The 14466-nt window shown below is 37.2% G+C and overlaps 1 protein-coding gene across 1 annotated transcript; it reads left to right on the forward strand.

The window, feature by feature from the left end:
- The first annotated feature begins 95 nt into the window (after nucleotides 1–95).
- Nucleotides 96–11543, forward strand: LOC136283505 (dentin sialophosphoprotein-like). The gene is made up of 16 exons (XM_066172472.1): nucleotides 96–120; nucleotides 205–270; nucleotides 421–471; nucleotides 613–762; nucleotides 1565–1630; nucleotides 3005–3070; nucleotides 3545–3613; nucleotides 4179–4244; nucleotides 4395–4445; nucleotides 4808–4873; nucleotides 5325–5399; nucleotides 5588–5647; nucleotides 9062–9127; nucleotides 9397–9459; nucleotides 10681–10746; nucleotides 11455–11543. Exons 1-16 carry the CDS (start codon nucleotides 96–98, stop codon nucleotides 11541–11543), a joined length of 1095 nt encoding a protein of 364 aa, XP_066028569.1.
- Nucleotides 11544–14466: the final 2923 nt, after the last annotated feature.

Here is a 14466-nt window from a genome sequence, read left to right on the forward strand (position 1 = left end):
ATCAATAAACAGCAGCATCTATTTTAATGCTTAACAGCAATAAAAAGCAACAATAGGAAAACCTTGGGCCAAAAAGACTACATTCACTGTTCTTGATGTATTGTATTTATAAACGTATCTGTTAGTTGCTTTCTAGCAAATTATGATCCTTCAAACAGTTTCCAAAGCTCAACCCAATATGTTTAACTATTTTCTATTTTTTAGGTACGTCAGAGGATAAAGTTAAAGCAATCCAAGAAAACCTGGCTTTGGATGATAAACATTCTTCAGGTGAGAGAAATAAAACAGAAAAGAGATGGGTGATTTAAGTTTGTAACCACTGAATACAACACGCGCGATAAAATCAAACACACCGTCGAACAAACTGCACCCTGAAAGTGTTCTTTGCTCATGTAAATTTTTGTTCGTTGCTATTTCAAGATCATTTTATATCCAAGAAGGAATCAGATGGTGATGGAAGCAAACCAAAAGGTACAAGAGATCAATATAACACTGAATGAATATATGCCTGAATTTAAGTCTGAATACAAATCGAAATATAAATCTTGGTCATCGTCAGAGATCATCACAGATATTGAGCGTTTTAAATAATACTGTGTATTGGCATTTCAGTTGGAAAAGAGGACAACATGGAAGCTGATGAAAACCTGGCTACTGCTGACAACGGTTCACCAAGTGAGGGAAAAAGTGAGGCCTTAACAGATTTTTCATATGAATATAACGATATGATACTACATCTCGAACCGAGATTTGCAAACAATGGTGAGCAAACCGAGTAATCTTGGTATTTAGACAGTCTAACAGCCCATTTATCAATTCCACGGTCACAAGTTTAGAGCAAGAATTGTACCTGTGAGTGGTGGAATGGCTTTTCATCTATCACGATAAAAAAAAGGGCAGACGAGGAAATTATAGAAGACACAATACGTGACAAAACTCAAAAGTGTGAAGTTTTTCCCCTGTCATTTCTTTAACATACAAAATTAAGGCTACTGAGTCTAAAAGATGCTGAACCGTTCTAAGTAAAATATGCGCAGATCTTTTTTTTTCTGCAAAAGACTGGCAGGCGTTCTTAACCAAGATTTTCGGCACCAAAACAGAGGCGAAATGCGTAAAAACTCAAGAGAACATTTATTTACGAACAAAACTATCAAGGAGCAGTTTTAAAGATCGGCAATGAGAAATGGTGATGTCAACAATCACATTTCTGAACATCGGCGACTAATGAACCACAATATTGCCTGGGACTCTCCAAGACTCTTTCGGAAGCTGGATTACCTACTTAAGGCTGATTCTTCCCAACAGAAGAGTAAAAATCAAGAGAAAGAGGGTAACACCAAAAAACTATGACAGGTCACGGTTGCTCTGACGAACGGCTAACTCTCGAAACGTCAGCTTTGACTCTTGAAACAGAGGTCAATTTACGTTATCAACTCAGCTGATGATACCAAATTACCCTGTTATACTCTTGCACCGACGTAGCACCACAGTTCCTTTAGAAACTTACTCCATTAATTACAGGTCACAACTGATTATATTATCATCATCACCCGTTTCATTTTAGTTATCATAGAGTCACAAGCTGAGGCAGCTGAAGAAAACGAGGACTTTTCTTTCAACAACTCATCAGGTAAAAAATTGATTGTTGATCAGCTTTTTTGTATGTGCCATAACACAAGAGCTCGCAATGGAAGAGTTCGTCAACACACGGAGTAAATTATATCATTAAACATACTAAGATCTTCTTAATCCAACCCTGAGGGTTTTCACTCTAATTTTTTATACATCCTCTTTCTCTCATTCCAAGCAATATCGTCACCAAAAGTCAGTTTTTTTAACCATTTGCACCAAATTATGGCCCAAAAACTTGACCAACTTACCGGTCCTCACTCATTACCTGAAAGCCTCAAAACTGTCGTCACCCTTCCAGAAAATCTTCCACTATCCAATTCAGAACTAGAAATCCGTGCTCAGTAAGGGCTTTAATTCTGTTTCTATTTTTAAAACCACCGAAAAATTTTTAGGTAAGCAACACTTCGAAAAATTCCTTCGCGCGTTCAATTTCATAAAGCCGTTTTCCATGACAAAGACATGCTAACAAATTAGAGATGTCTAATCAGATTAGAAAGTCCAGCTGAACTTCCCCAGAGGGCCAGTCCGCAGCTTTAGGTTTTTTTCATCAAATAATGTTTTCACCAAGTAGATAGCAATAAATTAAGTCAGTGGGCATTGAGTACAACAAACGTCATGAACTAAACATTGAAATAAACAAACAATGGATCATTAACTAAAAGTGTTCTTAGTTTAAAGGGAAATGTTTTTTCTTTCATAATTCGAGGCCAAATTGCAATAAAGAAGGAATCAGATGGCAATGATAACAAATTAATAGGTATAAGTAATAAGTGTAACACTCATACAGTTTGAAAGCTTACATCTGTAGGAAGATTATCCAAAAAAACCCTGGAATCGTTTTTGTTTAAAACTGAGCAAAATAATTATATTTCAATTGTGGCATTGGTCTGCACAGTTTCCATAATTTCAAACCAATCTATGATTGTTTACAAGTACTTGTAACGTTAAACAATTTCATTGTTTTCCTCGCACCTTGTTACTTGATCTTAAATGTTTACGCGGCTAAGAAGCCGTTGAGAGACAAGTGGTGTGGAAGTTCACTCAAGAAAACTTTTCACCAAAAGGACAGTTTTAGTTAGTTCAAATGAAACGTTTCAAGGCAATTAAGCGTTTAAAGATTGAAAACTGACTGAATAATTTTCTGCGGGTTAATATTAAGACAGAAAAAAACCAAGAGATTGTTTCACAGTCGTAAGCTACACAATAACAGAAAAAAATTATATTTTTCAGTTTCTGAAGTTATTTTAGTCTTTCATGTTGCGATATTAAGGGAAAAACCCCAATTAAAATATCAGAGGATGGTGAAAATCAATAGAAAAGCTTTTCAAATATTCAAGTTTTTATGACCAATGATATTCTTTGTTTTTTTGAGTCACCAAAGAGGCGCAAGTTGAAGCAGCCGAAGGAAACCAGGACTTGCCCGGCAACAGTTCATTAGGTGAGAAAAACAGTTAAATGCTTTTCAGAAATTGTTGAATTGTGCAATAATAACAGAACAGAGCTTACCCTGATGATGGACAGAAATTATTCAATATGTTGTTATTCAACTTATCATTGTAAAATTTTTCCTGGTCCAGTAGGTCTAAATACTCGCGGCACTCCTCACTTGGTTGTCGTTGTTATTTCCCCGCCCATAAGATACCATTTGAATAGGTGTGACAAGTTCAATGTCTGATATGTGTACTTGAGCATAGGCCAGATATCTTTTTGGTGACAAACTAGACGTAAATTTATACTCAACTAAACTATTAACACTCCTTCCTCTGTGCCCCCGCCTAAACGAGAACTTATACTTAGCTAACCTGAGCTAAACTTAAATAGACAACAGACCTTTCAGATGCACTAAACTAAACTGTACCAAAACGCATTTAACTCAACTCAGATGAGATACAACTTTTGGTTATAATTTCAGAGGCAGACAAAAGCGAAGTTACCTCAAGTGATAACGGAGTGGATTTTAATGCTTCTTTGTCCATAGCAGGTAAGTATGCCTGACTTGATTTTAAATCTATATAATTAATTGTTACATGACCCTAGTGGTCCTAGGAAAAGTAAAAAGAATTTAAGACAATGAAAACGTAAAGAGTGGCAATAATATGATGATGTTGATGACCGTGAAGACAGTGATGACGATCATTCATACCCTTCTTTTTTCGGAATTTTCGACTTGAGGAAAATTTAAGTTTCATCATTTGGAAAAATAAAAGATTTAGAGATCGGCAGTTCCGCAAGTACAGAATAAAGCCGTAAATAGTATAGAAGTATATTGTAATCATAAGTCTGGTTTATTGATTGAATTATGTTTTTGAAAAGAATTAATAGGTAGCCACATCTAATTCAATGATCTAAAGCTCGAGAACTTGGCAGCAATGAAAAGAAATAATCACAAACAAACAGGGGTGAAAAAGGGTGCAACTTCTTGTCTTGATCATATTTGACGTTCTATGATAAGAAGAGAGGTTAATTTTATAAATAAATTATTCTTCATTGTTTAATGGAAAGTCCAGAGCACAACCCAATATGTTTGATTCTTTCCCAATTTTTAGCTTCTTCGGAGGGGAAAGATTCAGCAAACCAAGAAAAGGTGAATTTGGAGGATGAGCTTTTATCAGGTGAGAGAGATAAAACAGTAAATGACTGGCACTTTTCAAGTTTGTGAGTGAAAAAAGACCTATGAAAATAAGTTAAACGCAAACAACTGAATCATTACGGCTAAAAATTTTCCTTGCTTAAAGCAAAATATTCTTTTTTACCATTCCAAGGTCTATCTGGATTCAAGAAGGAGTCAGACAACGATGATGGCAAATCAACAGGTACAATTGATTACAGCAAACACAGAGTGCGTGTTAAAAGTTAAGCGTCAATTAAACACCGAGAACACGTTGCAAATCAAGAAAGTTTTTCGAAGATTGAGGAGGGACTGATGCCTTTTTTTGGGGGGTTAATATTTAGGATAGAAAGATAATTAATATTTAAGATAGATTCTTTCAGAGCCGTAAGCTACACAATAACAGAGAAATTTATATTTTTCAGTTTCTAAAGTTATTTTAGTCTTTCATACTGCGATGCTAAGGGGAAAACCCTAACAAAAATATCAGAGGATGGTGAAAATTAATAGAAAAGCTTTTCAAATATTCCAGTTTTTATGACCACTAATGTTCTTTGTTTTTTTGAGTTACCAAAGAGGCGCAAGCTGAAGCAGCCGAAGGAAACCAGGACTTGACTGACAACAGTTCATTAGGTGAGAAAAGCAGTTAAATACTTTTCAGAAATTGTTAACTTGTGCAGAGTTTGCGCCGATGATGGACAGAAATTATTGAATATATTGTTAATTAACTTATCATTCTGAAATTTTTCCTGGTCCAGCAGGTCTAAATACTCGCGGCACTCCTCACTTGTTTGTAATTTCCCTGCGCATAGGATACCACTTCAATGGGTTCCATGTCTGATATGGGTACTTGACCATACGCCAGATATCTTTTATTTGATGTGTTGTGACAAACTAGACGTAAATTTATACTTAACTAAACTATAACACTCCTTCCTCTATGTGCCCCCGCCTAAACGAAAACTTATACTTAACTAACCTGAGCTAAACTTAAATAGACAACAGACCTTGCAGATGCATTAAATTAAACTTAACCAAGAACGCATTTAACTGAACTTATATTCGATACAACTTTTGGTCATAGTTTCAGCGGCAGACAAAAGTGAAGCTTCCTCAAGCGATAACGGAGTGGATTGTAGTGCTTCTTTGTTCATAGCAGGTAAATAGGACTGACTTGGGTTAAAATCAAACATATTCATAATAAGAATATATCTCTAATGGACTCCCTATAATTTACTGTTTCATGACCAAGGTGGTCCTAGCTGGGAAGTTGGGTTGAGTTGTCCCCTCGATCAGTTGATGACACAAAAAAGAATGAAAACCATTTCGTTGTAATTTCATTGACAGACAAAAGTAAAGCTACTTCTGATGAGAAAAAAGTGGATATGAAGGATGCTCCTTTAGTAGGTAAGTTAGGAAACACAGAGATATCAAAGTCCTTAAAAGACTGAGTTAAGTGGAGAATTTAAAATACAAAGATTATTTCCTGAAAATCACTTGCGCGCATATTTCACCAAGTATGTGGGGATACTGGGCAGACTGGATTTTGACCAAGGAGTTTTTGAATATTGAGTTACCGCGACGAAGTCGAGGTTTATAAAACGAAAGAAAAAAGAGCTCCAAACGCTATTACATGTCACCCCTGGGTTGAAACCATTTACTGTACTACGTTCACTTGGACGACAGAGCGAAAGACTTACGAATGACTACATCACCTACGCAAGCACTGTCAGACGAATACGACAAAAGCTCTGGTTTTATCACCGCTGTAAAGATCACGACCTTGTTCCGGCCGGGCTCAAACTTAAGTCCCCGTCGAAAACATTGGAGGCCATCCAGATCGTCAAGGCCACCTGCAGACGACTGGTCAAAGCGCGGATAAATGATTGCCACAGAAGCCTCAAACGCTACAAAAAAAAGACGCAACAACTACACGACAAACTGAAACAACTGATACCTACTGAATTACTTGACACTGTTACGACTATTGCCGACAAACGAGCCAACAAAGCGATTGAATGCTCCCGTACTGGGAATCAACAGAAACTGACACGACTTTTACGCAACAAAGAATAGAGAAGAAGTAGACCGGACGACAACTGGGTAAGGAACATCTCTTCCCGTCCCTTAGACAAGAATGAAACTCGCGCACTGTCATACGGACTGAAACACTCAGTTACACCGAAGGGGATACCGACCGAGGCTATTGTTGAAGCGGCTCTGTCTCGGCAAAGAGAGCTATCTGAGTCTACTAAGGATAACACCAGATGTGGAATTACTTCCACTATACAATCAGCGTCACAACATGGTAGCAACTTGACTAAAGACGAACAACATGCCCTTAAACGACTGAAAAACGACAAGGACAAAACCTACGAAGAACTCAAAAGTGACCCGACTCCTGCGCTTCAATGCAAACTTAACAGCACATTACTGACACTCAAGAAGACAAACGCCATTGACACCCAACACTACTATCGACTCAGGTACTCAGTACCACAGTCACCGAAACTTTACGGTCTGCCGAAACTACACAAACCTGGTTTCCCAATTCGACCCATTGTTTCTTTCTAGGGTTCTCCGACATACCAACTGTCCAAGTACCTGACAACAATACTACAACCGCTCACCGACAAATCCAGACGTAAACTACAATCCACCGAGGACTTCATTAACGCCACTAAGACTCTACAGATACCTGACGACTACAAAATAGTGTCATTTAATGTGAAATCGCTTTTTACAAGTATTCCACTTCAACTGGCACTACAATGTACTGAGACTGCAATCCTACAATCTACCGACCCTCTACTGCTACCGACAGAGGACATTATGGACTTACTAAACCTTTGCCTTACGTCAACTTATTTTCAGTAAAACGGTAAACACTACAAACAGTTACACGGTACAGCTATTGGGTCTCCAGTTTCTGTTTTTGTAGCAGAAATTGAGATGCAGAACATTGAGGAAAGCGCCCTTACGACTTGCCGACAAACGATACCGCTTTAGTTACGCTACGCCGACGATACTTTCACCGCCGTACGACACGGCGAAATCAAGGCATTCCACCACCTCCTTAACGAATAAAAAACTGACATGCAGTTTACTAGAGAGGTCGCAGAAAATGGCAAACTACCTTGTCTAAAACTGCCCGGTAAGCCGTGACGACAACTCACTACAGACAACTGTTTATAGGAAACCGACACATACCGACAGAATACTGGACGAGTCATCCTATAGTTCGACATCACACAAAGCCACAACTACTAGGACTCTTACGCGACGACCGCAACTAGTATGCAACACGACAGACAGCTTATCCGACGTACAAGTACCTTGACCGTGTTTTTCTAGGAACAACTACAACGAAGACTTCATGCAACGTAACACTCACCGACCTACTACTACTACCGAAGCTAACGACAACACATCTCGTACGACTACAGCAACTATACTGTACATTAAGGGCATATCTGAGAACATCTCGCGCATCCTACAACCATTCAATATCCGCGTCGCTCACAAACCTATCACCACACTACGTCAGTTACTGACTTGAACGTCAAAGACAAAGACGAACCGGGGAACAGACAGAGAGCAGTGTATAAGATTAATTGCTCCGACTGGCACGCCTCCTACATTGGTGAGACTGGCAGAAACCTCACAACTAGACTGACTGAACACAAACGAGCGACGAGGAAAGGCGATGTCACCAATTACGTTGCTAAACGTCACCGACTTACGAACCACACTATTGACTGGGACTCTGCCTAATGCCTAACCTACAGCACCCACTACTTTCAACGACTGAACCTAGAAAGCTGGTTTACCAACTTGGGACAGACTCCCCTCAACAGATGTCAATCACTACCGGCACCATACAAACGACTCATTCACGACATTAACATTACAAACGAACGAACAGAACGACCTAACTCCACTAACGGATCGAGACCGACCAATCACGACCGACCTTCGCCACTTGAGTCTTACAGCCAATAACATCACGGCAAGACTGACCAATCAGCTTATACAAACCGGACTAAGAACATTCGACTGACAAAAACTATTCACTTGACTCTGATGATGACTTCTGCTCAGGTTGTCGAAACGTCAGTCACCACTACCGACAACAGTACATCTCAGGACTACACTCACCTGGACGATCAAACTACACTATTACAGAACTATTACTGTACCTCCAACGATTTTCTAACTACATAAGAGGAGAATGATTTTCCAGACTCATAATAGCAGTTGTTATTTAAAACATTGCTCGTGCATTTTTTTTAGTTTCAAAATGTATTTTGTCTTTGAAATTGAAATAGGAGAAAAAACCCAAATAGACAAGAGGATCAGAATAATAAAAAAAGTGCTGGATGTTGTAATTTGGATAACAGATATACTAATTGCTGTTTGGTTTAACTGAAGAGGCGCAAGTTAAGTTAGGAGCAGGAGAAAACCAGGTCTTTACAGACAAATCATTTGCAAACAAAAGAAAAAAAACTGGTGAAATGTGTTTAGCGCCGATCTTTTACCACAACTCGCAAAAGGAGTTTCTTTTTCTTTTAATGGGCAAATATTTATCTATTTTGATAGTCTAACAGGAAAGTTTTCAATTAGGCTATCACGAAAATTCTAACTGACCGTTAATGGTTTCCTTTTGTAACATTCATTATTCTATGACTTTTATTATCCTGTCAAATTTATCAAGAACAATTCTGATAATAGTAATGATGATAATGATAGCACAAGTGACGAATAGCAACAATGATAATGGTGAGGATGATCATTTAAACAATCTGATTTTTATACTTTTAGACCAGGAGAAAAGTCAAGTCCCCTCTTCTGGAAAATCAAAGGATTTAGAGATCGGGAAATCAAAAGGTACAGAATTTTCCCGTCTCTTGGTGTGCATTTCTTGTTATAATGGCTGGTTGGTTGCTTTAAATCAAAAGTCAGCAGTTAAAGTTAAAGAAATCCAAGAAAAACTTGATTTGAATGATAAACATTCTTCAGGTAAGAGAAATAAAACAGAAAAGAGATAGTAGCAATCTAGGTTTGTAAATCTAAATCTCGGTATGTATTAGAGGTTGAAAAACAAAAGTCATCACAGATCGTGAGTTTTAAACTATTAATATGTATTGGTATTTCAGTTGGCAAAGAGGACAACATGGAAGCTGATAAAAACCTGGCTGCTGCTGACAACGGTTCCCCAGGTGAGGGAAAAAATGATGGCATTATCAGATTTTTTTATGATTATAACGATATGATACTACGATTCGAACCGAGCTTTGTAAACTATGATGAGCAAACCCAATATTATAAAATAATTCAAATATTACGCGCGCTCTGATTGGCCATAAAACCATTTTACATGAGCGTATGTACACACGGTTTCCGTTCCTCTCTCATTAGTTATTTTATAAAAGAAATGTAAAATGGTTTTCGTGTTTACATAGCCTGATGTAAACACTTGGGAGGTTGGGAGAACACTCGATAAGCTGGAAACCACTCCGCTTCGCGTCGTGGTTTCATACGCTTATCTCGTGTTCTCCCAACCTCCCACGTGTTACATCAGGCTATGTAAACACGGAAACCATTTTACATTTCTTCCACCTTGGTATTTCGACAGTCTAACAGCCCATTTATCAATTCCACTGTCACAAGTTTAGAGCAAGAATTGTACCTGCGAGAGATGGAATGGCTTTTTGCCTATCACGATATAAAAAAAAGGGGCAGACGAGGAAATTATAGAAGACACATTACTTGACAAAACTCAAAAGTATGAATTTTTTCCCCTGTCATTTCTTTAAAAGACAAAATTAAGGGTACTGAGTCTAAAAGATGCTGCGCCGTTTTAACTAAAATATGCGCAGATCTTTTTTCTGCAAAAAACAGGCAGGCGTTCTTAAACAAGATTTTCGGCACCGAGACGAAGGCGAAACCCATAAAAACTGAAGAGAACATTTAATTACGAACAGAACTAACAAGGAGCAGTTTAAAAGATCGGCCATGAGAAATGGTGATGTCAACAATCACATTTCTGAACATCGTCGACTAAAGAACCACATTATTGATTGGGACTTTGCAAGACGTTTAACCTATAGCATGAATTAAGTTATACGACTGACCTTCGGAAGCTAGATTACCTACTTAAGGCAGATTCTTCTCAACAGAAGAGTAAAAATTAAGAGAGTGGAGTGGAACACAAAAAAACTATGATAGGTCACGTTGCTCTGACGAAGGGCTAACGCTCGAAACCTCAGCTTTGAAACTCTTTAAACGCTGGTCAATTTACGTTATCAGCTCAGCTTATGATACCAAATTACCCTGTTATACTCACCCACTGACGCAGCACCATAGTTCTTATAGAAACTTTCCCCATTAATTACAGGTCATAACTAATTATGTTATTATCATCACCCGGTTCGTTTTAGTTATCTCAGCGACACAAGTTGAGGCAGCTGAAGGAAACGAGGACTTTCCTTTCAACAACTCATCAGGTGAGAAATCGATTGTTGATCAGCTTTTTATACGTGCCATGACACAAGAGCTCGCCTTGGAAGAGTTTCTCAGCAAACAGGGTAACTTATATCATTGAACGTGCTAAAACCTTCTTAATCCAATCCTAAGGGTTTTCGCTCCAATTTTTATGCATATTCTTTCTCTCGTTCCGATAAATATCGTCACCAAAGTCAGTGTTTTTACCATTTGCACCAAATTATGGCCCAAAAACTTGACCAACTTATCAGTCCTCACTCATCACCTGAAAGCCTCAAAACTGTCGTTACCATTCCAGAAAATCTTCCACTATCCGACTCAGAGCTAAAAATCCGTCCTCAGTAAGAGCTTTAATTTTGTTACCATTTTAAAACCGCCGACGAATTTTAACTAAGCAAGACGTCGAAAGATTTCTTAGCGCGTTCAATTTCATAGGCCTTTTTTTCATGACAAAGAGGATGATTCTATGAGATTAGAATAGTCTGATCAAGATAGAAAGTCTAACTGAACTACCTCAGAGGGCCAGTCCGCATCTTTATATATTTTTAATTAAATAATTTTTTCACCAAGTAAATAGCAATAAATGAAGTCAGTGAGTATTGATTACAACAAACGCCATGAAACAAACATTAAAATAAACAACAATGGATCATTAACCAAAAGTGTTCTTAGTTTAAAGGTAACTGATGCTTTTTGTTTCATGATTCAAGGCCAAATTGCATTAAAGAAGGAATCAGATGGCAATGACAACAAATTAATAGGGACAAGAAATAAGTGTAACACTCAGACAGTTTATTAGTTAGTTATTTCAAATGAAACGTTTCAAGACAATTGAGCGTTTTAAAGATTGAAAACTGACAGAATGAGTAGTTTTCTATGGGTTGATATTAAGACAGAAATAACCAAGAGATTCTTTTAGAGCTGTAAGCTACACAATAACGGAAAAAGTTATTTACTAAGGGGAAAACCCAATAAAATATCAGAGGATAGTGAAAATTAATAGAAAAGCTTTTCAAATATTCCAGTTTTATGACGAATGATATCCTTTGTTTTTTTGATTACCAAAGAGGCCCAAGTTGAAGAAGCCGAAGGAAACCAGTACTTGACTGACAACAGTTCATTAGGTGAGAAAAGCAGTTAAATGCCTTTCAGAAATCGTTCACTTGTGCAGACTTTGCACCGATGATGAACAGAAATTATTGAATATATGTTAATTAACTTATCATTCTGAAATTTTTCCTGGTCCAGCAGGTCTAAATACTCGCGGACTCCTCACTTGTTTGTAATTTCCCGCCCATAGGATACCACTTCAATGGGTTCCATTTCTGATATGGGTTACTTGACCATACGCCAGATATCTTTATTTGATGTGTTGTGACAAACTAGACGTAAATTAATACTCAACTAAACTATTACCACTGCTTCTATGTGCCCCGCCTAAGCGAAAACTTATACTGACTTACCTGAGCTTAACACGTAAATACACAACAGACCTTACAGATTGCATTAAACTAAACTTCACTAAGAACGCATTTTAACCCAACTTATATTAGATACAACTTTTGGTTAATAATTTCAGGGGCAGACAAAAAGTGAAGCTTCCTCAAGCGATAACGGAAAGTGGATTTTTTGCTTCGGTTGGTCCGTAGCAGGTAGATAGTACTGACTTGGGTTAAAATCACACATATGCATCATAGGAAAAAATTCTCTAAGGGACTCCATGTAATTAAGTTGTTACATGACCACAGGTGGTCCCCTAGCTGGAAAAGTAAACAGAATCTAAGATAGTGAAAACATAACAATAGTAGCCATAATAATGATGATGTTGATGACCGTGAAATACAGTTGGATGACGATCATTCCAACCTTGGTTTTTTTTTATATTTTCGGACTTGGGGGAAATTCCATTTTGATCATTTGGAAAAAATAAAAGATTTAGAGATCGGCAGTTCCGCAAGTACAGAATAAAACTGTTAATTAGTGAGGAAGTATAATTGTAAATCATAAGTCTGGGTATTATTTTAAATTTGGTTTGCAATGAAGTAATAGGTAGCCACATCTAATTCAATGATCTAATGCTTGAGAACTCGAGCAGCAAAAAAAGCAAAACAATCACTAACAAACAGGGGTGAAAATGAGTGCAATAAGTTTTCTTGAGTGTATCATATTTGACGTTCTATATAAAGTAGGGAGATTAATTTTCTATAAATGTATTATTCTCTCATTGTTTAAAGGAAAAGTCCAAAGCACCTCAAACCCAATATGTGTTGAATTCTTTCCTAATTTTTAGCTTACTTCGGAAGGGAAAGATTCAGAAAACCAAGAAAAGGTGAATTTGGAGGATGAGCTTTTATCAGGTGGAGAGAGATTAAAAACAAGTAAATGACTGGCACTTCTCAAGTTTGTGAGAGAAAAGAACCTATGAAATAATATTTTTTTAAAAAACACAAACAACTGAAATCATTACGGCTTTAAAAGTTTCTCTTGCTCAAAGTTAGAATCAGCAAACAAACAAAAAAAAATGTGCGAAATGTGTTTAGCGCCGACTCTTTTTACCACAACCTCCCAAACAGGAAGTTTTGCTTCTCTTTCCATGGTACAGATACTGATCTATTTTGAGAGTCTAACAGGAAAGTTTTGTCTACTAAGTATATCATGAAAATACAAATTGACCGTAAATGGTGTCCTTGTGAGATGACATTTATTATTCTATGACGTTTATTATCCTTTCAAATTTATCACACAGAACAATTCTGATAACAGTAATGCATGATTAATGAAAGCACAACTGATGAATAGCAACAATGAATAAAACCGTTTGATATTCATCATTTGTAAACAAGTCTGTTGTTATACTTTTAGGAGCAGGTAGACAAGTCCAAGTCTTATCCCTCTGGAATATCAAAGGATTTTAGAGATCGGCAGTTCCAAAGGTACAGGATTATAACCTTCTCTTGGTGTGCGTTTATTGTTATCATGGCTGATTATTGAGCGTCCTTGGTTGCTTTAAATCAAAATTCAGCAGCAGCCATATTTTAATGGTATAACAGCAATAAAAGGTGGATGGGCAACAATAGGAAAAACCTGGGGCAAAAACAGGCTACATTCATTTTTCTTGACAGTATTGTATTTTCTAAACGTATTTGGTGGGTGCTTTCTAAACATTTATCTATCCTTCATTGTTTTCACAACAGTTTCAAAGCACAACCCAAGTTTGTTTAATTATTTCTATTTTTTTAAGGTTCGTCCGAAAGAAAAAGTTAAAGCAATCCAACGAAAAACTGGATTTGGGATGATAAACTGTTCTCAGGTGACGGAGAAATAAACAGAAACAAAAGATAGTGGCTAATGTAAGTTTGGTAACCATCTGGAATACAACACGCGCGATAAAATCAAACATAACCGTCGAACAAAATGAACTCTGAAAGTGTTCTTGCGTTAAAATAAAATTTGTGTTCTTCGCTATTTCAGATCATTTTAAATTCCAAGAAGGACTCAGATGACGAATGGAAAGCAAATCAAAAGGGGTACAAGGAGATCAATGTTTAAAAAGACTATAAATGTAAAGCGTAAAGTCCCGAAATTAAATCAAAAATCCGAAGCCGGGTTATATGTATTAGAGGTTGAAAAAACTAAAAGTCATCATAGATCAGTGAGTGTTTTAATTATTAATATGTAATGGTATTTCATTTGGAAAGAGGACAACATGGCAACTGATGAAA

This window comes from Pocillopora verrucosa, chromosome 9, assembly GCF_036669915.1.
Source record: "Pocillopora verrucosa isolate sample1 chromosome 9, ASM3666991v2, whole genome shotgun sequence".
NCBI classification, from domain to species: Eukaryota; Metazoa; Cnidaria; class Anthozoa; order Scleractinia; family Pocilloporidae; genus Pocillopora; species Pocillopora verrucosa.

Bases quoted from the DNA above. Each gene is read 5' to 3' on its own strand.
- LOC136283505 (XM_066172472.1), top strand. From the start codon at position 96: ATGTATTGTATTTATAAACGTATCT. The intron at 271-420 runs GTGAGAGAAATA...TGCTATTTCAAG, and splicing joins GGATGATAAACATTCTTCAG to ATCATTTTATATCCAAGAAG. The intron at 10,747-11,454 runs GTGAGAAATCGA...TCATGATTCAAG, and splicing joins TCCTTTCAACAACTCATCAG to GCCAAATTGCATTAAAGAAG.